General features: G+C 43.7%; 1 protein-coding gene across 1 annotated transcript in view; it reads right to left on the bottom strand.

The window, feature by feature from the left end:
• Positions 1-27,141, bottom strand: part of PTPRT (protein tyrosine phosphatase receptor type T) — a 776,661-nt gene that overhangs the window by 121,563 nt on the left and 627,957 nt on the right. Inside the window, 1 exon segment of the mRNA XM_087853941.1 lies at positions 9,923-10,071. Coding sequence (XP_087710067.1) covers positions 9,923-10,071 — 149 coding nt within the window.

Genomic DNA, 27,141 nt, shown 5'->3' with positions numbered 1-27,141 from the left:
AAGCTCTGGGATGCCTCAATGGTTAGAGGTTGGGAGAAAGAGGAGGAATGGATAACAAAGAAGGAGAAGAAATGGCTGGGGAGGAAGGAGGAATATCAGAAAAGGAAAAGTCAAGCAAAGACAGTGTTTCAAGAAAGATGGCGTGCTGATAGGTCGATCATATAAACCTCATATAGCCTCAGTTTCCCTAACCTGCCTCATAGAGTTGTTAATGAAGCAAGTAAAGTACTTTGTCCAGTAATTACACATAAAATGTTAGCTAGGAGAATTATTATTTATGCTTTCAACTCTTCGAGGCTGTGGCACTGAGCTGAGGGAAAACAAAACAAAAAACCTGGTCTCTAAGCTTGGTTTATTCTGCTACCTAGCAACTATATATTTACATTTTCAACTTCACTTCTTTATCCCTGATTACTTTAACAAGCACTTTCTAAGTGCCCTGCTGTAATTCAGGACTACCTACGAGATACAGAGAACAATCTATTTTCTTCTCAAGATGTAGTGGACTAGCATAAATTGCAAAAAGCAACTTTAGCTTTGTAGCTTTACTGAGGTCTCTTTGAGAAGGAAAAGCTGGGCCAGCTCACGATGAAAGTAAAGGTCCATAGCTGATAAAATGCTGTTCCTACTCTACTTATCTACAATGGAAGGATGAATCTATACAAATCAAAGAGAATATGAGGCCAGGTTTCAACAACATGCAGAGGTGCCTAACACTGGGATCACTCTAATTTCCAAATAGATTGCCCTTCCTGTAAAGTGAATTGAAGTAGGCTACAAATTTAAGACTCTTCTCAGGCAGGTTCCAGCTACTGTTCCAGCCATATCTCTGGCCATACGCTCTCAACACAGAACACCCTGTACTCTAAGTCCCTTTTCTGAGCCCACCATGATCCTTTTCCAAGACTTTGTCCCTTCCACCGGGCACAATCTTCGTTTTCCTCCTCCCTCAAGTCAAAATCCATTCTCTCACATAGTATTGTCTAAGGCAGAATCAATCACTTGTTGAGCCTATGATGAGTGTTCCCAGGGCACTATATACATCTTTTATCTATCACTTATCACATTTGTTGAAGTTAATCCACTTACAAGTCTCCTCTTGGAGGACAATAATATCCTTGAAGGCAGAGACCATGCCTTATTTATCTTTACAACTCCTACACCACTTGGCATACAGTTGGTATTCAATGAATATTTAAAGGAACACCTCAGTTCCCATAAACCAGGAGATGAAAAGCATAGCTCAATTTGAGAAGATTCTATCTGTGCAGAAATTGGATTGGGGTCTACAGAAAATGTCTATAGAACAAACCATTATTGGCCATATTTAATTCATCCAAAGGAGACTGTGGGACATAGACTAGAGTGGTCACAGCCCCCAAGTTTAGCCCAGGTTCTTTTGCAGGTGACCCAATGAGTGACCTTGAGGAAACTCTCTGGGACTCATTCTTCATCTTTAAGACGGGACGATTGGATCAGATGGTGTCTAAGGTAATTTTTAGTTTTGATGGTCTATTATGTCTCTTTCTGAGTTTAATATCCTTCTCTGAAACTTGTGTTAGTTTAACTCCGTGTTTGTGATAGACAGTTTGCCTACTTTTTCAAGGCCACTTCAATTTCCATTTTGCACTTCCAGGGAATAAATAATTCCATTCAACTTCGCGTTGCCAGGAATTAAATAAGTGTGTCCTTTAATCTGTCAGCGAAGTGGATGATTACAAAATATTCAATAATCCCTGTAAAATATTCAATAAAACTGGAGGTGGCAAGCTTGTAACATTCAATTCTTCTCCTAGATTCAATTTAATCTTGGAGCAACCAGAAAATATAATTGTCCTTGCAAACAGAATTTTGTGCATTTTTTTTTATTTCTCTTCATGATGTTCTGTTGAGCTCTTGGTTTCACTGTGTGACTCATGATTGCTTTTCCTTGTAAATTTCCACTCCTTCCACTCTGACTCTTACGTTGTTTGCTATTCAGACAAAAGGAGAGAAAGCTCCAGAGATTGTTGAGAAAGAATGCCTATAAATGGGGCACAGCTATAAATGGGTTTTTAGCAACCTTGAGGCCCAATACCTCCAAGTGGCAATGCCTTCTTGGTGCCTCCACCCTGAGAAATGGGGAGTTAGCCTGTCTTTCCCAGTGTGGTGTAACTCTACTATTTTCAGAGACAACTTGGCACATAAAGAACAAGGCCTTTGGAGTCTGACAGTCCCAGGCTTTACCTGGAGCCAGTGACTCAAACTTGAGCGTGCATCAGCATCACTTGTAGGGCTTGTTAAAAACAGTGATGGCTGGGCCCCACCCGCAGAGCTTTGGGTTCAGGAGGTCTGGGGTGGGGCCTAAGAAGTTGCTTCCAAAGAGTTCCCATGTGATGCCGATGCTTCTCATTTGGGGACCACACTCTGAGAACCACACAATGACTCAGTACTCAGTATCTGTGGACTTCAGTTTCTTTTTCTATAAAATGGGAAGAGAAACACCTGTGATTTAGTGGAGTGGTCTTGGCTGTAGGCATGTCAGATCCTGGTTTCAGTTCCAACTCTGCCACATAAAGCTATAAGCCTGAGGCAAGTTCCTTCTGTTTAAACCTCAGTTTCCTCACTTGTAAATCATCAGGGACAATCATAACACTTATTTAATCTTCCCAACAAGATAATGCATATAAAACACTCAGCTGGAAATAGGCACATAATTAATGCTCAATAGATGATAGCTGATATTATGAATAATAATAATCTAATAATTAGTGCATTTTGAGGCTCCAAACTGGGAAGATTAAGTGAGCTCACTGGCTGACACAACCATAAATAAAACATACCTCAGTAAGCTGGGATAACATGGCCAAATTTAACGAGAAGATACAGCACAGAGGAAATATAAAGTCTGTACCTGGGCCCCCCCCAAAAGCATCTTTACTTGGGCTGAATGAGGCAGCCTTAGTTGGAAGCCATGAGCTCTGCATTAGGCAGATATGTGATGGACATTTGGAGGTTCACTCAAATGTGAGCAGTGTATTCTGAACCCAGATGTGGAATCCAGAATGATGGTGATGGCGGCTCTCTAAACTTCCAGTAGTTCAACCTAATGCAGAGAGTCACATTCATCTTGGAGACCATGCACTCCATGGACACGGACCAAATGGAGACAGAGGTGCCAATCAAGATATTGAGCAAAGCGGAAAACAGAAATGTATCCTGGAGGCTGATGGCTGATGTGGGCTGCTCAGCCCAAGGGAAGGACCTACAGGGCACACACTTGGCCGCAGTCCAACAGCATGGGGTGGGAGGTGGGTACTGCAGGAAGACAAAGACTGACTTCACTACCTTATGTGAGATCAGAGGGAAGACAAGGGCCAGCATAAGGTTTTTGACCAATACATACTTGGGTGCAAAAACAGGAAAAATGGGTGGAAGTTACATACAGCAGATTACAGCTTAAAAGTAGAGAAAATTCATTACCAGAGGAATTGTTACCAGATATGGGCTCAGAGCTAGAAGATCTTCGTTTGAATTCCAGCTCCATCATTGGTTCTCTGATTCATACATTCAAATACTCAGTGGGTATCAGATGGGCCAGAGAGTTTAGGTAGTGGTCAGGGTACACACTGGTCAGCAGCCATGGAGAGCTGAGGAGTCCATGCTTAGGACTTTAGCCTTTCCCTAAGGGGCTACAAGGAGCCATTGTAGGGTTTTAAGCAAAAGGAGAGAAGGTCAAGCTGGAGTACTGCAAAGATGGGACAGCAGAAATGTATTTAACTTTACTGAATTTAGGATTCCTCATGACAGCAGGATAGTAATTCCCACCTGGTTGCAATGCATCGAGAAGTAGAGATAATTCAGCATCTAGCAAAATGACTGCCCTAGCAGGTGCCAAACAGAGCGAAGGTATCATTAGCAATCCTTAACATCACACATCATCAAGGGCATAGCGTCCCAAGGGAGGGTCACAGCCAGACCAATTTTCCCAGAGACCCATTTCTCTACCTGGCTCAACATCTTCCTGACAGAGTGAAGGACTCCTCCTAAGGAGTTTAGGCAACCTCAGCCATTACACTTTTAAAGTCATGACCTCTATTCCCTATTTGAATCACTTTAGTTATATAATATGTTCCTAAAATAATCAGGTTAAAATCCTGCCTGGTGCTTCCTTCTGCCCGCCCCATTATGCCAAGCCATTCTGTAGGGTATCAAGCTTGGACATTCCCTGATGTACCCACAAGGACATCCTTTTAGGAGGTCTGTGGGCTGAAGGTCATGAGGATCATTACGTTTCAGGATCACCCCTCTTCCCCAGCAGCAAACATCTGTGAAGCCACAGCAAGCTCTGAGGCTACCAGATATATTTTTGGTTGCACTGGAGGTACAAAGTCAGGGGAAGAGTCCTGTGGCTCTTTGTGCAGGCAGCCCTGGTTGGGCTCTGCAAAAATCTTTGTTGTTGGACCACCCGTTCCCCTCATGAGCTACAAGCTCTCTGTGCCCGGGGCCATCCCTTACTCCTTTCTCTATGTATCTATCTAGGGCTTGTCCAGATCAGGAATGCCTGAGGATGGGGCCATCGGGTCTAGAGTCCCACCTCCTAGAAAGCTCCCAATGGGATGATTCCTACAGATCCTGCCTGTTAGAGCATGCCCAGGACAGCTGCCTTCCTGTGGGCTCTCGAGTGGATAGAGGAAATGAATCGGCTCCGTGTCAGTTCCCAGCCCCGGGCCTCCATGTGGGACAAGCTATGGCAGCGGCTTCTGCCCACATGGGAAAAAAGCTGGCTGGTCACGGGGAGAAGAGTGGTGCTTCCCCTTTCTCCTAGCTGTCAGAGGCTACCATTCATAGTCCAGGACAAGGAACACTGGTTCAGCACTCAGATAACCCTATTTGGCTTCTAATCCCATCCCCTCTCTTTGTGTGTGTGACTTTGGGCTTATTTATTTCAGCTCTCCGAAACTCAGTTCCCTCATTTATGAAGTGGGAATAACATCTAATTTATAGGGTTCCTAGGAGACTTAAGAGTGGGATTTATACAAAGCTTATGGTCTAGTAAGTACTAGATGCCAATGAAGTTACCTTCCTTTGGGCTTTTGCTACTAGAAAGCTCAGAACCAAATCGGAATTTGAAAGGTACCAGCCTGCATTTTTAGCTTACTTTTTAACATAATACAATTACATTTTAATCCAACCTGATCTTGATCTTCTTGTCTTTATTTATATGTTCCTGATCTTGATTATTTATTTCTCTTATTACTGTTTTAGTGTAGGTACTGTTATTGGATATGTTCCCAAATTCTCTGCAGAGCTAGATGGATATGATCAAACAGATGTCAGGAGAATTGGATTCTTAATATGACTCTGCAAATGCCTATGTGATTTGGGGCATGGAGTCTCTCTGAGTCTCAGTCTCCTTGTCTGTAGAATAGGGGTAATAAGAAACCTACAAGCTATCTTATGGTGCATGAATAAGGATCTTTGGCTCCAGCATTTTGCAAAAGGACTTTTGTAAACCATGAAAAACCTAGTAGAAACACTTGTTATATGTGAGACACTACTTTATAAATGCCTCAAAATGCAAACAGTGCATGTCTTCCTTGTAAGGGACAAGGGTTAGTGATTTCCTTGGAATAGATAACATCTAAGGAAGGACAAGTGAGAATGACTGCATGAAGCCACCACATACCTATTCCAGACCCCTGGCATTAGACATCTTGAGGCCAGGACCCCCTGGCTCCAAGGAATAACAGCTAGACTCTTGTCTTTGTTCTAACTGGTTCCTGGATGGCTAAGCAGACACGTATACCAGACCACCATCTTCAGTAAACCCCCCAGACTCCAAAAAAGGTGAGACTCCCTCCTTTCCTTTCTGAGTCTCCCAGACACTCTGTACCCACACAGCCTTTGTAACTTTGATAAACTGCTTTCACCTCCTGCTGGCTCGTGTTTGACTTCTAGCCTGTGCAGAACCACGGACCCTCTTGGCAGGTCCTGTAGGACCCCCTCCCCCCGGGTGCTCAGACCGGCCTCCCCAGCATCACTATCACAGAAATTCAACAGGGATTTGTTTTGAAGCACTTTGATTTGGACGAAAATGAACACAGAGAAGATGACATTATGAACAAAAGAGATAAAGAAGAAGATGTAAGCATGGATATAAAAAGATAGCATCAGAAGAAAGACACGGAAAATTAGCCCAGTGAGTGAAAGATCCCCGGAACAACAACAAAAATAACAATCAGGTACGCAGGGCAATAAGATCAAAATGAGATCACTTAATAAAAGCCGACATTTCTTCAAACCGAAGACGATGCACATTGTTTGTCCTTGAAATGTGACGCGCACTACTTTCTCAAGAATGCCACAGCACTCCAAAGCCAGGCCCAGAGCTGGCAGAGCCCTCTCACCCTTGCAGCCCGGAGTTCATTGTTCCCATACAAAATCCAGAGGCTTGCCTGAATGGCTCCTGTGCAACTTAGCAGTCATTTGGAATAGAAAGCCCCAGAAAAATCAACGTATGCAGGGAGATGGGGAATTTAAATTAGGCAAGAGCCCACCTGTTCAATAATGAAATAATTGCTCAGGGCACATTCTTCTGTAATCTTTTCTGATGTGACACGTATTCTCGGGCTCTGCCTTTCTCAGTGCTTCCTCAACATTTGCAAATCATCTCAGGGCCTCCTAAAGCCGACGCAGAAGCCAGCCAGTCACTTCCCTAATGCCGTGAAAATAGATTCAATTTTACATACATCAGGGTGATTTCAGAAGCAATTTCTACATCTCTAGTGTAAGCATTACTTACATTTTTCCCCCTCAAATCTCATCCCAGCGGTTCCACAGGGCATTTTAAAAGGCACCTGCTGTATTCCAGGGCATTAAAAAGAATCCCCAGAGCGTGTTTGTGGCTATAGCCTGAGGACACCAGATGCAAAGATAGAGTCCTAAAATATTCAGTGATTCAGACAAATGCAAAATTTCTTAATAATTGAGTATAATGCCAATTGAAATTTTTTCCTCTGTCTTTCTAAAAGCAATATCATTAAAATGTATACGCATGTATGCCTGCGTATATATGCTTGGCTGTGTACATATGGCTATGTCTGTGCGTGTATGCATATAAATCACACACACATAGCAATCATTTGGAAATAGTGTCTCTCTACATTGAAGATGTAGAGATTAATTAGATTCTATTGGATGGCTTTCCTCTTCCCCTTTGGCTGGCTAATCTACCTGGGTCTTGGGTGTTTTCCTCTTAAGAGTTGAAGTTTTAGCCCATGGGGAAAACAGTGGTGATGTTTCCCCTCGAAATCCAAGAAATTGGTATTACCCATGTTTTCACTTGAGATCAGAAAGCTTAAGATCAAATATCTACAATTTTGACGTCGTGTATCTCTGACTATAATATTTTTGGCATTCAGTCTTCCCAGGGCATTTCTACAAATGGAAAAAAGCGTGCACAAGTATCTGGCCTATCCAGGAAAGGTTTTGGGTGAATGTTCTATCAGCTAGACTTGCTGTTGAGCTTCCTGGCCCCTGGGCCAAAACCAGGAGAATCTGAGACAGGTTAATCCAGGCAGAGATTCTCGGGGAGCTCTGGATAGGCCTTTCTTCAAGGACACACCAAGCCTATTTCCCTGTCAACCCCCTGCCTGCCTCTTCTGGCCGTCGACGCCACTCTCCCCTTTTCCTGGTCCTGAGGGAAGGTATGAATCCCTGTGATGCATCTGTGTTCAGAAAGGAAAAAGGACTGGCTTCGTGGGTAGGCAGACCACAAACTTGCTCTGCTCTCTGAGGAAAACGGAAGTTAAATATTTGCTCATGAAATAATCAGTATGCGCTGTTAGATTTTGTCTTTAAAGCCATTACACAGTCTTAAGAAGTATGCAGACTTAGCGTGGCCAACAACGGGCAATGGGATAGCGTTTGTCTGCTGATATGATGCAAAAGGGGGTGTAGGATACCACCTAGGTAACATTTTTGCTGACATGTTAACCTGACTGTGATCATGATGAAAAAAAATCAGATTAATCTGGATTGTGCCACATCCTATGGGACCACAGGCCTAGACTTTTAAAAGATGTCAGCACCCAAGAAAAAATAAAGGAGGGAGGGCCATTCTAGGTGAAAGGTGAGAGACATGATGACCAAATATAATGCGAGCACCTTGACTGGACCCTGAACTAAAACAATAACAACAACCACCACAACAAATATTTGGGGGCCACTGAAGAAATTCAACTGTAGACTATTTTAGATACCAAAATAGGTTATATTTCTCGGGTAAGATAATTTTATAGTAGTTTTGTTGAAGAGCTGTCCTAATTCTTAGGAAGCACATGCTGAATTCTCTGGAGATAGAGTGTCATGATGTCTGCAACTTACTTCTAAATGGTTCAGAAAATTATATATATACATATACGTATATAATGTGTATTATATATAGAGATATATACACACACACACACATACACACTCACACACACAGAGTGCGTGTGAATAATTGGCGAGTCTAGGTACAAGGTATAGCAGTATTCATTTTACAATTTTTTTCAACCTTTTTATAGGTTTGAAACTAATTTCTTTCCTAAGGCAGCATGTCAATATTTGAAAACGGCTACTGCTTCCCTCAAAGTTCAGGGTCTTAACCACTGTGCCTCTAAGAACCATCTAAATGGTTTTTACAAAATGCACATCCCACTTTACCAATCATCTCCTTTCCCCCTCTTCTCTTAGAAGATTTTGATTTAGTTGGTTAGGTGCACAGCCTACCTATGTGTTCTTTGAAAACCATCTCAGATGGGTTCTGTGCTGCACCTGAGGTTAGCAATCACGGGTCTGAGTTACCCTCAGAACCTGGATCCATCGGGAATTAGCTAAGCCACTCTGAGAAGGTCAGCCAAATGCATGGAACTTTCAATGTCTTAATCTACAAAATGGGACCAATTGTACAAAGTATCTTATAGGGCGTGGAGAGGACAAAGATGGTCAATAAATATTTTTTCCTTTCTTTCTTCATTTTCTCATGGACCCTCACCACCCCAAATCGATGATATCTATGTGATTTTTACAAATTATAGTTTCTTCCATTCACCACTGACGCAGTGTGTGGAGGACATTTGTCTATGCTCATACTCCTTTAGAGTTTCTAAATTCCCCAATCTGGAGCAGAGGCTGGGGGATCTAGTATTTCTATTAAATCCAGGAAAAAGACCAGCTTAAAGAAAGATGAGAACAAAAGTTAGTTCTCTTGAGTCTGACCACCAAGGTAGCTTTAAATGTTGCCAGTACTGAGGTTCTCCTTTGGACTAGGGTTAGCCCTGAAATCTTAGCCACTTCTATCGGCTTGGGATCTTGTATCCCCTCTGCATGAGGGCTCAGGGGCTCTTGACTGAACACCACTTGGAACACTGGCTGTGGCTTGGACCTGGTAAGGCTTGGGAGGCCTGGGTCCACGTCTGGATACGTTACTCATCAGCCCTGGGACATCGGAGAACTTGCTTCTCTGAGCCTCAGTTTCCTAAGCACTTAAAACAGAGACAATAATAATCCATGATGCACCTGCCTTACATAGTTTATATGAAACGCTGTTTTGAAAACTGTAAGACACTCAATTCCGTGTGGCATGTTTTTCTCCTTATGGGCATAACCATCTCTCTCTCTTTTTTTTTAACACCTATTATTAGTTTTGTTAACAAGTAGTTAAGATGGTCTGCCCCCATTTCCATCTGCTTTGGGGGACAGTCTTAAATCCTCCTTTTCCATCAAGATGGGCTGCCCCAAGTCTCTGCCAGGGAGAACCTTCATCCTTGGAACATCCCAAGGAAGCATCCTGAGCCCATGCCCTATAGCATCTGACCACTGTGAGAGGTCCACAGCAGAAGTACCAGAGTCAAGCTGGACCATGGGCATTCCCTTCCCCTTAGTTGGCTCAACTTACTGAATCCATTAACGTCCTGAGAGCTAGAGGAGAAGCCTTCATCGTTGCGGCTGGTGCTGAGCTTGGTGGTGGGTTTGTCGGCTGAGGCCACAGGCCCCATCTCCCTCTGGGCTCCACTCTGTGTCTCCTTCTGCTTCTTGGCCAGCTTCCTTTGGGACATGTGCAAGGGGAAAAAATCACAGTCAGATGGTTTCAGTTGTAGTAAAGCATTGGGAAGACCAGATTGCTCTTCTTCCCCACTCTTCATCCTCAACCCCCAAACCTGGTTCATTCTCCAGAAACAGTCATGGTGGGTCCTCCAATGCCAAGGTGGAATAAACCTAAGACCTCCTGAAATCATTAGTGGCTTTCCTTTACTCAGAAATATGAGACTTATCCTGGCTTATCACCAACAAAGGTATGTTCCTTGCTTGAGCTTAAAATGGGAAATCATTGAGACTTGCATGATGCTTCCCTTGCTCTCCTTTTAAAGGAGGGAAGAGGCCAGATTGATCTTTCTGTTCCCATGATTCTGAATGAGATTCACAATGGAATCTGATGTTTCTTTGGGACTAAGACTACAAAATAGCACACCAAACAATGGTAGACTGAAGTAGGGGCTGCTGGTTGGTGAAGGGTAAGGGTGGGGGGTAGTCAGTCTTGTAGCTCAAAGGAGAAAACTGAAAGCTGAACTGAATGCCCAACTATTCTCATAGGAGTAAAAGATCCTCAGAACCAGATGGTATTTATAATAATATTAGTTTAAAGCAGTGGTTCCCAAATTCTGGTGGAAATTAGCGTCATTTCAAGAGCTGATAAAAGCACACAGAGGCCCCCGCTCATGGAGGCAGGACAGGGGCGAGGCCAGTGTGTGGTCACCTAGTTCCCCAGGTCATTCTGACATCATCCACTGGAGGTTAAAACCATTGGTTTTGGCCAGGAAGGCCTGGGTTCAGATCCTATCTCTGCTGGCTGCATGACAGCAAGTTCTTTAACCTCTTCAAGTTCTGAACTTGTCCTCTGTGTAACTGTGGGAAACAACAGGACCAGCCCCCTAGGGTCGTGATGATTAAATGAGATCAAGTGCGAAACACAAGGAGCATAGTGCCTGGCACACAGAGAACATTCAACATGTGGCAACTGCTATTCCTGTTTTTATGTCATCCTTACTGGACCAACCTCATTCCAGGAGACCTACGTGAAATCCCTGGATATCAAGTGGTAGAGATTTTGACACCTCCCCAGGCAGCTGAAGGGTTAAAAAGTTCTTCATATGGATTTTAAATCTAACTCTCTTAAATCTTAACTGATTGTTCTTAGATCATTAGAAATACAAAAATATGACTAATACCTCTTGCATATAACAGTTCTTCAAATATTTCTAAAAAACCAACATGGTTCCTCTGAGATTTCCCCATATTTCCAATTCTAAATATAGTTATTTTGTTCCTGTGATGTGGAAGGCGATGGGCACATTAAATATCTTGGGGGTAAATTCTCCTAGGTCTCTTGCTCCATTTTCCATAGGTTTTGGCTTCAACTTCAATCTTGATCACTCCTACTTAAACACGGAAACAAGAGATCTCTCAGAGAAGTCAAATTCAGCGCCATGTAGGAAACAATTTTCCAAAATGGAGCTTGCCTGGTCATGAAATAGGCAGTTCAAGAGGTAATGATCTCCCTGTCAGAGGAGGTATGAAATGAATGAATAATCCTAGACCTAGAAGTATTTTAGGGGAGTTCATCTAGGATCAGTTCTGGTTTGACAGTATGATAATAACCCCCTCCACATGGGTCCCTCAATCTAGGTGCAGGACTGCACAGAAAAATGACAGACGGCATGCTCAAGTGGGGATAATTTGGGGAGAGTTTATGTGCAAAAGGACTACTGACAAAAGTAAGAAGGTGAAGGGGAACGCAAGGTCTGCTCTAGTGACGGTGAGCTGTTGGCCACCATGTTCCAGAGGGACAAAGCAGAGGAAGAAGTGACCAGAACCCCGAAGGAGAGAGTTGTGAAGACAAGAGAAGACCACCTGCCCAGAAGCAGTAGCCTTCTCTCAAGGGATCCAGTTGGTCCTCCCAGGGAGGGAACCAGAGGCATCAACACCCTGACTACATGCTTCCCTCTCCCCCTGACCTCTGAATAGCAGCTCTCATTAGCTAAACCAAACTGAAAGCCAGAGGCATGGAGTCCATGTAGATCTAGCTCTGGAGGCCGAGAGCAGAGTGGAGAGGCAGGAAGAGCAAATCTGGATCCAGGAAATCTCCACTAACAAGAGAATTTTATCTCCCCGATTTGGGCCACAATTTGAAGACAAATGCAGCCTAAAATGGAATTCCTTCCTCCCTCCCTCCCTCCCCTCCTTTCTTCCATTGGCTCGAGTAAAAGGAATGCATCTTTTGGTTAGGATGCTTTGGCCACATGCGCTGTGTTCCAGTAGTCAGACTCTTCCTGGCAGACGGAAACAACAAGGACCGAAGCATTGAATCAGTTGGGACTTTTCTCACCACCACCAGGCAATCAGACTGGGGGCAGGGAGAGCACCAGCGAAAGAGAAATGAGTGGGTCTACTACTGATGACATTTCGAAATTTTATTCTTCATTTATTATCAAAAAGGAGTGTGTTTAAAAATGTATATGTGACCTTCTTAATCATAAATTTGAAAAGATATACAGCAGATCCATTGCCTTTCTCCTCCGAGCTCTGCTCACATTGCCCCAGCAGGAAATAAAAGGAAATCCAATAAGAAAGTTAACTTTAAAACTAGAAGTGAGTGTATACTAGAGGCTTTGATATTTCCGTAGGGGCAGAACTCCCACCAATCTCGTTCCATTAGGGGTAAAATAATATGGAGAGAGTTGTCTTAGGCACAAATCATTTGTTTCCAAAGGAATAATAATAATAATAATAATAATAATAATAATAATAATAATAATAATAAAGGTCTCGCTGTACCTATCAAAAATGGCATTTTACAGAAATGTTTGGGTAGCTCTGAAAACCTGGATGAAAAATGAAAAAATGAGCTTCTCCAAAACATGGATATTTGAAGACTGGACAGCTAACCGAGTTGTAAAAATTCAGGAGCGTGGCACGCTTAGTATTTAGCCCATGGTTTACACTATGTGTTCACGGTGATAATGATGCTCTATAATAATCTGAACATGTACAGACAGGTGTTTCAGCAACTGGCAAATACAGCTACAAAGTGGAAACAGAAGGAAGGGATGTAGAAGGAAACAGAACACAAAAACCATAGTTTTGGGATCTATTTATTCTATCAGAATTGAAGTATTAAAAAACCCTCTCGGTAATACAGGAAAAATCATGTTTATTCCTATAACTGCAGAGCTTAACTGATTCCCCTCCCCTTTTTCCCTTAAAAGAGGGGGAAATCCAAGCCTATGAGTAGGGCATGAAAGTCCTCAGGCTACGGCTCTAGGCTTCAACTCAGCCTTATCTTCCACACACACCTCCTCTTAGAAAACACCAACTACCAATCTTCACCCCCCAACAATTCCTCAATACTCTATATTCCTTGATGTGTCCCCATTCTTCTCCACTGGCCACTTCCTCTTCATCCTTCAAGGCTCAGTGGTATTCAAATGTCCACTCTCCTTTGAGGTTTCTCTTCTCTAAATAGATTTGTGGTTTTTCTCTTCTTCGCTAACTCATCCGCTGTACAAATATTTATTGAGCACCTACGTGTACCGGTCTCTCCGCTAGATGTAAGATCACAGTGACAAGAGCCAGACATGACCTTGACCTTCACAGAACACAGAAGGTGCTAAACAGATAAAGGCAGAAACAAATATAAAATCACAGAAGTGATGAAAGCCAAGGAGGAGAAATGCACGGAGCTAGAAGCATGCCAGTAGGTGATTTGAACCCTCTCAGCAGATCAAGGAAAGCCTTGTTGCCATGTCAGCTAAGCACTTGTTTAGTTGAACTGAAGTGGTTCAACTCTCCCACCCACTAGGGCAAGAACCTCTCGGGTGAAGGGCTTTTGACTTCTTGCACCAACTCCAATTTCTTGCTAAGTGCCTGGCACATGGCCAGGGCTCAATAAATTTGTTGTACAAATTTATATTTAAAAGTCTACAATTTGAAGTGCAGAAAAAATTGCCATCCTACTCCGACTGCAAATTATAACCACTTTAAAAAAAGATACATACAAGGAAAGAGGAAGAAAAACTTGCACAAAATTAGTTTGTGACCTGAAATATTTCTACTTATGAATATTTTTGGCTGACAACTTAGCATTTTCTTCCGGTGGTTGTCATAGAATTCTTGTGATGTTTGCAGAATTAATGGAATGTTTACAGAAGTCAGATTTTTTTTTTTCACTTAGAGCCCACGGAATAGCCATAGCTACAGAATGTTTTTTTAAAAAATCGCATAAAATGGTTACATGATAAATAGGATAGTCACATAACTCATGCAATCTTCAGATCCTTCAAGACTCAAGTACTCCTGACTTCTGAAACTTGGAATTTTTTCTCTAGCTGTTTGGAGATTCTTGCCAACTGGGTCACACAATTTCGCCAGCAGGGGGTACCAAAAGCTGGCAAAAAGAGAACATGCATAAGCCTATCTGTTCCTCTACAGGGACATTTCTAGAGCTGAAGAATGTTTTAAGACCTAGCAATCCACAGTTTACTGTTTCTGACAGGTGGGGACAATGTGATGTGACCATAGCTCCTGGCATTCTTTCTTCTAACAGATCACTCTGAGGTCTTTCTGACCTTTGCTTGTTAGCTGAGTGAGGGTAGGTGGCAGTGGATATGCCCATGATGGACTGTGAGTCCTATGATTTATTCTGAGCACCACTCTTTATAAGGGATAGTGTCAGGTGGAATGGCTCGAGGGAGAGGAATGCAAGGCCGTGAAAGGTTCTAAAATCACACTTTGAGAGAAGGCGTCTGAAACAATGGGGATTACTCTCAAGGAGAGGGAATATTCAGGAATGCTCTCTTCACATATCTGGCGTCTGGCTCTGTTGTGGCCCCAGGGGCAGAATTAGAAACAGGCTGGCTTGACACAAGGAAGAAAGAACAAAGTAGAAGCGCTTGGCTCTCTTTTGGAAGTGCCTAATGGCTGATGGTCCTTCCCATTTCTTCTTTGGTAATCTTCTCTACATCTTTTAAGTCCCAAGTCAAATGTCCCCTACTCTTAGAAGTCTTCGTCTCCTTCCCAAAGTTAGTAGTTTCTTCCTCTTTGCTCATTGATTTGTTGGAAAAAATATTTAATGAGTACCTACTTTGTACCAGCAGCTCTTAGAGATCATGATATAAAAAGCCCCAGGCATGACCCTTGCCCTGCTTAAGCTTTGGGAAGTAGCGAGCACTCCCTCACTGGAGAAGTAGAGACTGAAAAGCCACTTGGAAAAGAGGCGGTAGGGAATTCCACCATCTGGATTCTGCAAAATCCTTGAATCTGTTCTGGGCTGGGAACAGGAAGCTCTAGCCAATTGGGGGATAGTGATGGGAGTTCCACTTAGGGTTTTTCCCTACCTGTGAAGAGCTATGCCCATGCTCCTGGGGAGACACGGATAAGGTGCTCTTTCTTTTCCCCGCAGGGATCTTCCTCTGACCCATCCTCTGTTGGTATCTCTGGACATGCATTCCTGGGAAGCCACAAAGATTAGAACACTGGAGCCAGACAGAGATCCTCAGCGCATAGGAGGTGGACAAAGAAAACGAAGAGCTGAGACTCTACTCCTATTAAAAGCTGGCACTGTACCCTTTGAAGCCAGGATGCTTCTGTGCTGGCACGATCGGATCTTTAATTAAAGTTATGCATCAGAACTGAAAGGGAACTCTACCATCCTCTCACTTGATTCAAGAAGAAACAGGCCCAGACAAAGGAGGGGCTTAGCCAAGGCACATGGCACAATGGCAGAAGCCACAGGACACAACCCCTGCTTTCTACCTGCCAGCGCGGCACACCTGTTCTAACAATCTTCCACCTCTCTTTTTGGAATGAAATTAGAAGTGCAAATTCAGTCCACAGTACACGATTCTAGTCCCTTGTGAATGCAGCAAAACCTCATTAATCCAAATCTGACTAACTCAGAATTACTGTAATCGAGGCAGGGGCTGGGCTACACCACATCAGAGTGGAGAGCATAAATGAGGCTATGGATATGTGCAGAATTTAAAGGAGAACACACCACTTTCTCTTAGGAGGTAGAATGGCAAAGCAGTTAACACAGTGGCTTTGGTGCCAGACAGCCTGGCATCAAAACCTGGCTCCAACTCAGACTAGCTCTGTGAGCTCTTGCAAGTTACTCATCCCTCTGCATGTCAGTTTCCTCTGGTCTGAAAAGAAGGTAACAGTAATACTTTCCCAGAAGGTGGTTGCGAAGATGAAATGGTATGTGGCTAGCAAAGCATTTTTCCTAGTGCATGGTACACAGTAAGCACTCAATACATACTCTCTGGTAATCCTTTAAATACAGGAAACAGCCACATTAATTTAAATTGCCTCATTGCTTATTAAGTATGAATCTTCTAAAGTGGATGCCCTCAAGAATGCCTGTTCTCTAAAAACGTTCTTTGATGTATTCTAGAGCCACACTTCTCAACCTTGGCTGCAAATCATTGGGGAGCCTTAGAAATTACCGATGAGCTTCTAGTTTAATTGGTCTGGGGTGCAGGCTGGGCATGTGGGTTTTCAGAAGCTCTCCAGGTGATGGTAATGTGCCACCAAGCTTGAGCACCACTGACGTAGAACAGTGTTGTCTTTGGACCAGCACATCAGTTTCACCTGGGAACATATCAGAAATGCAATTTCTCTGGCCCCACCCCTGACCTACTGAATCAGAAACTCTGGTTGATTAATAATCTCTCCAGGTAATTCTAACACAAGCGGAAGTTTGAGGACCCTGATATTGAGAACCCACTCTTCAGCTGGTCTGAATCAGTGAAGAATCCCTACCATGTTTCACCCGTGCAAGTGGAAGACCAAGAGGTAGGAGATCCGGGTGTCAGCTCTAGGTCTCCCAATTCCTTACTGAGTTATAAGGGACACGCCCTTTCCCCTTTCTGGGTATTGATTTCACGACAGGGGGTAGTTGGCATCTAAGAACCAAGGCAAGAACAGATGCTTTTTAAATGACTGTTCTTGGTTGCACTGTGTCCCCTCCTAAAGATATATTGAAATCCTAACCTCTGGTACCTGTGAATGCGACCTTCCTTGGAAACAAGAGTCTTCAGAGATGGAATCAAGTTAAGATGAAGTCATTAGGGTGGGCCCTACTCCAACGGGTCTGGTATCCTTACAAGAGGGAAATTTGGATGGAGACAAGAAGGGAGAAAGCATCTGAGGACAGAGGGAGAGAACGGAGGGAGGCAGCTGGAAGCCAAGGGTTGCCAGTAGCCACCAAAAACTAGGAAGAGGCAAAGGATTCTACTCAGAGTTCTAGAGGGAGAATGACCTGCCAACATTTTAATTTCACACTTCTACCCTCTGGAACTGCAAGAGAATAAATCTGGTTGTTTTCAGCCATCCAGTTGGTGGTACTTTATTATGAAGTCCTAGGAATTGAATAACAATTCTATGAAACAATAAATCCCAAATTTATTTCATTTCTTTAATAAACACATATATAGCACTTATTCCATGCTAGGTACTAATAAGGCTATCACAAACACAGTGTATTAACTCCTTTAATTCTTCCAATTACTGTATGAGATTGGGAGTATTACATCCCCACTTCACAGATGAGAAAGGGCGTCAGAGGGAGTGGAAGTAACTCACTGAAAGTCCACCCAGCTTTAAGAGATGTAGCTGGGATTCAAACTCAGGCAGTCGGGCTTCTGAATGTTCTCTAAGGTTCCTTGTTATGTCATGCTTGGTCAAGGACCTACACATGCCCACCCTCATCCCAAAGCTTTCTCAGCTGGCTCCCTTCCTTTCCAGGTAAACACACACTCACACCCATACATACACACGTGGAGGCAGAAAGCTCACACTTGCACCCACTGCAGGGTACCCATTCTGGAATGTAGCTGGTGGGTCCTTCCTCTCCAACCCCCATCACCCTAGCCTGGGGCTTCTATGTGTTTCCACCAGAATGGCAAGGTTATAGAAGTAACCACAGCACATCCCACCACAATTTGAAAGGCCAAGGGACCCCAGCCACCATCTATTACCTCCATCTTTCTGCTGTCTTGCTCTCCATGTCTGTACCTCTACTACCGGTCTGCTTTTGCTTCTCTCTTCTGGATGTGGCTGCCCCTCTCTCTTTCTTGCTGGGTTGGCTCTCTTCTGTATCACGCTCTTTCCGCTAAGGACAGAGTCAGACTCAGTCTGACCATTCTCTAGAGGGCTGGCAGAGGAACAGTGCAGCAGAAGGCCTAAGACAGGTGCCAGGCCCTCCTCCCACTGGTCACATGGCCACACTATCCCTTGAAGCAGAGCCCAGAGGGAACAGCATAGGCTCTGGAGCGAGACTGCCTGCGTTCAAGTCCCAGATCCACTATTTACTAGCTATGTGACCTTGGAAAATTACTTAGCTTCTTTTTAACTCAATTTCGTCATCTTTAAAATAGGGATTAATTATAGTGAATTCTTATGACACCCGCTTGCAATAGATACTGACTTATAAATACTAAAGCACTTACAATAGGATCTGTCACCTACCAGATAAGCTCTCTATAAGTGTTTGTTAAATAATAAGCAATGAGAAGTGAGTAAATGCCTCACAGGAAAGCGAGGACAGAATCTCTGATTGGGACAGTAGCAAGTGCCCAGAATGGTTTCAGGCCACTGAGCTCAGAACCCCTGGGCTAAGCAAATAGCCCTCTGTTCTCAGGGCTATGGAAATGGACTTTGGCTCTAGACTAACCTAGTTCTAACCAGCTGTGTAATCATAATTGTGTCTCCATCTCTGAGACTATGAGACTCAGTTTCCTTCTCTGTAAAATAATATCAGATGAGCCCTTGTTCACAGAGCTACTCCGATGATTAGAAATAAGAAGTATAAATGCCCTAGTATGGTCTTTGGCATGTAAGAGACACTCCGTAAATGCCAGTGCTTTTTCTCTCCCTTCTTCACACCAGCAGTCTAAATGCTTTTTCCCTGCTTTATTTTTACCTTAATTTTGTGTTTGATTGGCTCCCTGAGATAAGCACTCCAGGGAACCAAGGTGACGACTTTTTCTCCCCTGCCCTCCTTGCTCCATCTATACCTTGCTTATATGACCACAAACCAAGCCAGACATTTGGACAGATGTTTTTCTCCCAATCATGCTCTGACCCTCAGTTTCAGGTCATTACAGGTTACAGGGTCTTAGGTTCTCTGGGCTGGAATGGCCTTTGGAGTTCTCAGAGTCATTCTCCCACCCTAGCTGGGAGACCCCTTGCAACCCTCCCAGCAAGTGGACATCCAGCCCCCGACTGCCAACTCTGGTGACAGGGACTCCTTACCTCTGCAGCCCTTCCAGAGGTGCAGGTCCCTACCTGGGGATGTTCTCCTCTGAGCTGAGGCGGAGCTGAACTCAGTCTCCTGTCTATGTCCTCTCGGATGCCACGGGCTGGTCTGCCTACTCTACTCATCCAGCCTATCCATGGACCGATGGATGACCACGAATCCTTCAGACTTTACACAAAGCAACCTCTTCCAAACCATCTTTCCTCATTGCTGAGGCTCTGTGGCTCTTCCTCCCCCAGCTCCATGAACCTCCTTCAGCATTCTGCATCCCTGTGCCCACACCTCTTCTCAGATCTCAGCCCAGGGCATTCTCTCACCCCCACCCCAGGCCTTCAGTTCCCATCCAGAAACCACACTGGCTTGCTGGATGGCCAGCCCCCAAGGTCATCTCTCCCACTAGACTGTAACCACACAGGCAGGGGTCACGCTGGCCTTGTGCGCTTCCCATGCCCCAGGGCCCTGCAAGGTTCTGGCACAAGCACCTGTTGAGTTGATGCATCCACAGATCACAAAGCCATCAAGTTCCATCTCAAGCACTATGTCTTCCAGGAGGCCTTTTCTGATCTCTCCCTGATGGGACATACTTTACCTCCATTTCCTATCCTCGTCATCTGCCTGCCGCTCTCACCATCCTTCATTATAATACCTTGCATAATATACATTAGCTCACATTTCTCTTTTCTCTAGGACCTAGTTGAGCGCTTGGCACAATGTCGTAAAAGCTTTAAAAATGTTGACTGACTAAACGAATGAATGAATAACACTTCTAATTCCTTTATTGTTGCTCTGTTTCGTATTTGAGGATGCCCATGACTTAGACCTGACACGTTTAATCTACTTCTGCACCAAGTGTCTGTACTGGAGTGGTACAAGTAGGCCTTTCTCTACAGATGCTCCGTGACAGTGATTCTCAAACCCAAGGGTGCATCAGGGTCACCTAGAGCGCATGTGAGAACAGGGATGGTTGCGTTCCACCCTCAGAGCTTCTGATCTGGAGAGTCTGAGGCAGGACCCGAACATTCGCATTTCCAAGTTCCTAGGAGATGCTGGGACTATCCTTGAAGAACTGGTCTACAGAATGTCACCTCCTGCCCCACTGGGGAACACATACCATTTAGCTGCTGCCTCTTCTCCTGAATCAGTCACCTCTAACCTTATTCCCATCCCCCACCCCACCCCATTTCTCCTAAAACTGCCAGTGGGCATAATATACTCTTTACTTAAGCATTCCCATTTTCTTAGGACTTTATCCTAATGAAATAATAATAAGGGGAAAATATATATTCCGTAGATCACATTGGAAAACAGCTTTGTGTATGCCAGCGGTTCTTCATCTCAGCACTGCTGACGCGTGGGGCAGGGTAATCCTTTGTTAGGTGGGCTGTCCTGTGCATGGAGTGTGTTTAGCGGCTTCCTTGGCTTTTACCCACCACATTCCAGTAACTCCTCTTACTCCCAGAGGTGACAAATCAAAAATGTCTTTAGGCATTGTCACATGTTCCCAGGAGGGAGGCCGGGGAAGGCAGGATTGTCCCCGATCTACGAGCACTGGCGGATGTGAGCGTAATAGTGCAACACGCAGTAAATACCACCATGTGCTCGGTATCTTGAAAACATCTGTAATCCTCACAGCAACGCTACAGTTAATGATCATTTCTTTTGTTTTACAGGTGAGGAATCAGAGGCCCAGAGGTTAATCCCAAACTCATAAAACAGGTAAAGGGGCCAGGCAGGACTGGAGCCCTGAGTGTTGAGGCTGTAGAGCCCTGCGCTCTCCTGGAGCCTGTTCTGTTGCTTCTCTTGAATAGCACACCATCAGTCACAGCCTCATAAATGTCTCCCGACAGGGGACTGGTTCAGTAAATGACAGTGCATCCCCTGGATGGAATATTACGCAGCTATTAAAATGATGGAGTGCCATTAAAAATGAAAGCTATGTAACAACACTGAAGAATGCTAACTGGCTTACGTTAAGTTAAAAACAACAACAACAACAAAACTAGACAATGAAACTGGGTCTGCATTGTGATTGCCACTGTGAGGAAGTGTATCTGTGCTGATGTGTTCTATGGAACGTATTAAGGATAATTTTCATTTCTTCTTTGATATCCATCATTGTTATCAGAATGTCTCGCAATCATTATTTTTAAGTGGTTGCAGGTTAATGAAATTCAAGATGTTGGGTTTGTCATAGGTCTTTCTTCCACGTGAATTAGTAGAACGAAAGCATTTCTAAATCCTTTGAGTGGGGTGGGGGTTTGAAATACTCTCACTTCCCCTCAGGTAGCCCTGTTGCATGTATGTTTCTGAACCAGGACGTCTCTCCTTGAACTGACCAGCTTCCCCGAAGTGCAGCAGCAAGCTGGAAATGCAGAAGCAAACATTGCTGAAGGCATTGGTGTGGATCAGTCGGGGAGCCAGGGCTGGGAGGAGCACGCAGTCTGTGAAGAGCAGATGTGTCTGTCTGTCAGAGGGTACTGAGCAGTGTACCGGCTTCATGCATTATGCATCGAGAGTGGCCTGGCACCCTGGCCCGGCCGTGCGGGAGAATGCTTGCATGAGGAACATCTGATGAACTGATTGGAATGTCAAAATGTCATTAAGGATAAATTAATGGATGTGTTTCTTTGGCTGTAAGAGGCAGCGCCAGCAAGACAACAGGCTGCTGGCGGGCTGTTCCCTAGCCCAAGACAGACGGCGTTTGCAATGGAGATTCATGGTCTTTACGCAATGTGAGGTGCTTTGCAGGGAGAAGAATAAACAGAAATGCTCCAGCACTTAAGCACCGTAAAATCACAAGCATGAGATAAATTAATTAGTGTACACTAGGAAGGCGGCTGGTCTGTCTGCACTCCTGGGGAAAGCCAGAATGGATGGCACTGGGCTGGAGAGGATGGGTCTCAACACCAGACTCCTAAAGAAAGCAATTGAATTTAATGTGTAATCATAAACTGCAGCTGATGGAAAGATAAGTGTGGTCTGCATTTGTTTTTTTCACGGATACCATTTCTGTCTACTGCTTCAAGCTCTTTGCGTCTGTGGGTCAAGTATATTAGGTGACCAGGGAGACTGAAACCACTGCCACTTGCTTCTAATGCCAGGGGGAAATCACAGTAACTCAACAAAGGGGAAACTCTGGGAAGCCTGACTTCCCTTGGGACATCCAAGATAATGGTGGTCTATTATTCTGTGATGGGAGGCTCACTACCCCACGTGCAGCCTATTCTATCGTTGGACAAGCATTCGTTGGAAAGGTCTTTCTTAGGCTTCTCTAGCATCTTCCTCTTTGCAACTTAACAACCACCACCACCACCACAACAAAGCAACAACGAGAGTACCTAATGCTCACTGGGCATTGGCTACATTCCAGGATCTGTGCTCTGGTCAAGTTACCACCTTATCTTGTATCATCCCCACTTTACAGTAATAGGAAACTGAAGAACAGAGAGGGTGAGAGACATGCTCCAGACCACACGGCTGGTGCATGGCAGAGCCAAGATCCAAACCCAGGTCTGCCTAAAACTAAGTCTTACCATCTTAACCATCACATAATTCTAACTTCCATAACCACTACTCATGGAATAGAGGCTCGCTTTTAGAGCGCTATAGAATATGAGAAGCCAAGACAGGTGGAACTAACATTTTGAGCACAAACTGTGTTCTTGGCTAAGTACCTGGCCTGGGTTAGCCTAACCTGTCTTTTTAAATTTTTTTCATTTGAGGACAGTTGACACACAATGTTATATTAGTTTCAGGTATACAAATAGTGATTCCACTTCTATGTTAGATTATGTTCACCACAAGTGTAGCTATCACTGATTCACCATACAGCACTATTATAATATCATTGCTCATTATTCTTATTCTATTTTATTCCTAGGACTCATTCATTCTGTAACTGGAAGCCTGTATCTCCCGCTCTCTTTCCCTCATTTTGCCCATACCCCATCCCTTCTCTCTGGCAGCCATCAGTTTGTTCTCTGTATTTATAGGACTAATTCTGCATTTTTTTTTTGTTTTTAAAAGAGTTCACATGAGTGAGATCATATGGTATTTATCTTTCGCAGTCTGACTTACTTCACTTAGCATAATACCCTTGAGGTCCATCCATGTGGTAGCAAATAGCAAGATCTCATCCTTTTTTATGGCTGTACAATAGTCCAGTGTGTCCGTCTGTACACACACACGCGTACACACACCCTCATGTACACACACGCACGTGCACATACCACATCTTTCTTATTCATTTGTCTTGTCTAATCCATCTTTCATGCAACAGTCCTGAAATAAGTTACTATTTCTCCATCTGAGACCTCTCTTTTTTGTCTTTGTTTTTTTTGTTTCCACATACGTTAGCTTTTTAATATACAAGAATCAGCTACATTTCCATATTACCAATGAACAATTTGAATATGAAATTAAAAAAATGGTACTATTTACAATAACATGGAAAAAAAATGAAACATTCAGGTATAAATCCACCAAAATATGCAGGCAACCTGCATGCTGAAAACTACAAGTGGGTGATAAAACAAATCAAAGTAGACCCATACAAATGGAGAGACACCCCATTCCTGGGCCAGAAGACTCAATATTGTGACGATGTCAATTCTTACCAAACTGACCTATAGATTCAACACAAGCCCAAGCAAAACCAAGCAAGAGTTCTTGCAGGTGTCAGCAGCTGATTCTAAAATGCCACTGTACATTTATTTTTGAAGAAAGCAATGGGGGGGGGCTTTCAAACCTCAACTGTCCAGAAAATGAAACCAGACACCTGTTTTGCTAAGTATCATAATCATCTGGGTACATTTTTAATAACATTATTTCTCTATGTCTGGCATAACTGAATTTGAATAAAGTCCTCTCCATGGCAGAAGCTTATTCATAAATTATAAACAAAAACATGTTAAGAGACAAAGATCTATTTTATAAAATTAAAAGTGGGACGTGGGGCACCTAGGTGGTGCAGTTGGTTGAGTGTCCGACTCTTGGTTTTGGCTCCGGTCATGATCTCATGGGTTGTGAGGTCAAGCCCCATGTTGGGCTCTGCACTCACCATGGAGTCTGCTTGAGTTTCTCTCTCCCTCTCCCACAGCTCCTTGCCACCCCCACTCTTTCTCTCATTTCAGATCAATAAATCTTAAAAAATAAAGTAGGACTCAAGGGGCCTGTTTAAGAAACAAATCACCTTATCTTCTCTTTAATCTTTGTCCTTATTTCTCCAACACAGATTATAAAATTTCTTACAATTATAAAAAGATGATTTGACCTTGATCTTGTTCGAGTCTTGTCCCATTTATATGGTGAATGTATTTAATGGAATGAAGGGGCTGGTATGGGTTTTTTTTTTCTTCAATTATAATTTGGAGCAATGGTTATAAACTTTCAGGTAGTGACCAACTCTGGACTTTATTTATTGCATATTCTGCCTGGTCTCAGAGGGCATAATTCTTATCAGCTCTGCTGCCAGATCCCTGTCACACCCACTTCCCAATCCATCATACGAACACGGCACCAGTACCTGGCAACTCTGTTCCATGGATTTCTTCCAAACAGCCTGTGGCCCTGGTCAGTTTGCTGAGCCCTCATTTCCTTACATTTAAGAGGATACTTCTTCCCTTGATAATTGCAGGAAATATCTGCATAAAAGTACTTTGTAAAGTGCAAAACACGCATAGACATAAAACATAAATTACAATAACAGCTACAAAGCACTGAGCACCTGCTATGTACCAGACCTGGAACCAGATGCCGTACACGCATTGCATTCTCTTACGCAATCCTGGTAAATCCCCATGGCAACCCTCCAAATTTGGTATCACTGTCTCCCTTTTACAGATGAGGAAACACAGGCTCAGAGAAGTTAGGTTAGAAAGTGGCAGAGGCCAGGATTCAAACACAAACATAGTCCATGGTCTTCTTTCTACAACACTGCTTCTCGGTGCCGAGTATGGTTTTCCTTGCCATTCAGAGCTAAGGCAAAAGCACTGTTGAATACCCATAAGAGGTGGGAGATGAGATTACTGAAGTACCATTTATTGAGCAAACTGCTCCTACCTTAGATGGCTGGAAGACACCCGCATGGTAATATAGTGGATGCATACACTTTGAATCAGCCACGGATCTCCTGGAAAAACCTTAGCTCCCACATCTGCATGGTAGTTTGGCCGTATAAAGCAGAGCCAAGACAAAAGAATAGTATGAGATCCCTTATTAACCATATGTGAGCTTAGATTTTTCACTAGAAGTTCTCTCTTCATCAATAGATGTCCAAATCATAATGACACAGGAAGGGGGAATAAAGTAAACTAGAGACTATCTTAGCTTTTCTTGATTTCTAATACTGTCCATTGTCGCTATTTTCCAAAACAAAGTAAGCCATCTTTAATCTTGAGGCTCAATTTGGCTTATAACCTTAACAAACCATATTTTCACTAACAGGGTCTTGACCACACCAACCTTCAATCCTTCCACTTAAAAAACGTGGGTGGTTGTAATATACCCAATAATCCCCACCCTCTTAGAATATTCTGCACAGAGGCTCAAAGCCATTGGACTGAGAAACTGCTCCAGAACAAAGCTCAGCCAATGTTCTTTTATTCTGATAAACAGGAGATTTCATAAGCAGAGGTACTGGGCTCCTTGAGGTTTCACTGGTGAGAAGAATGCTCACGAACACTTATTTCTCAGGAGATTGTACATGGCTGAGGGATCTTTACTCCTCATGGCAGCACCAACATCACTATGAGAAGTGATTACTATGAGAAGTTAAATGCTATTTAAAATGTGCCTGGGGCATTTGCCGCGTGTTAAATGGCCTCTACACATTTGTGAACAGCATACAGATATTCCACCGCAATATCTAAACGAAGGAAATGGTGCTGGCCAACAGGGCTCTGTCTTCTATGGACTCTGCCCTCCAAACTCCATTTCCACTAACATAACCAAAGCTATGTCTATTTGATGATACTGTGGGATCAAATTCTCAGCTGAGGTTCTAGGTTAAGTGGCCAGAGCAGGCCCTCATGCTCATCTTCCAAATGCCTATATTCCATGACCCTAGATCTTCAAGCTCTCTCAGATGGATGGTTCTCAGCTGTGGTTTCAGATCAAAGTAACCCAGTGAACTTTAAAATGTGTAGCCATCCCTTGAGACCAATGAACTCAGTTCTCCAGTCTTTCTAGATTGTGGCTTGTGGTACCCTCCCTACCTCACTGCTCTCCCCAAACACACACCAACTCCGCTGAGCTCTGCTCCCAGGAAGGAGGCAACATTCCTGGTGGGACAATGGGACTGTTTACAATAGAGTGAACATTCCGCATTCTGCCATCTGAGAATCTTGCCTCTTCTAAGGCAGGTTTTGGCAGCCACATTACAAAGGACGGACCTGTCATTCCCCAGCCCCGATTTTGTAAATAGCCAAGGGTAGAGCTTCTATCTTCAATCCCAGCCTTTTTTTCTGACCACTGGTCTACAAAGCCTTCTTGTGTTGAAATGACTTTGTCTACCCTTGTGGTGCTGGCCAGAATCATTAACTGATTCTGATCTTTCCCACTGATGTCCACAGGAATGGATGCCAGGAGGAGGGGTGTCTTACACGATTGCTCAGGGGAGAAATTTTGTAAGTTTAAGAACCACTGTCTACAATTGTGCCACTTCATTCTATCTGACAAATTCTTCTTCCATTTAACTTGTGTTTGGAAGTTACAACTTCTATCTTCCCCCAAGCCCTGACACAACCAACCACAGCTCTGTCCTAGCCCAGCTTTGCCATTTAACAAATGACAATTCCCCTGGT

This window comes from Ursus americanus, chromosome 22, assembly GCF_024610735.1.
Source record: "Ursus americanus isolate L20-20 chromosome 22, mUrsAme1.1.p, whole genome shotgun sequence".
NCBI lineage: Eukaryota > Metazoa > Chordata > Mammalia > Carnivora > Ursidae > Ursus > Ursus americanus.
This window is presented reverse-complemented; position numbering and strand designations above follow the sequence as displayed.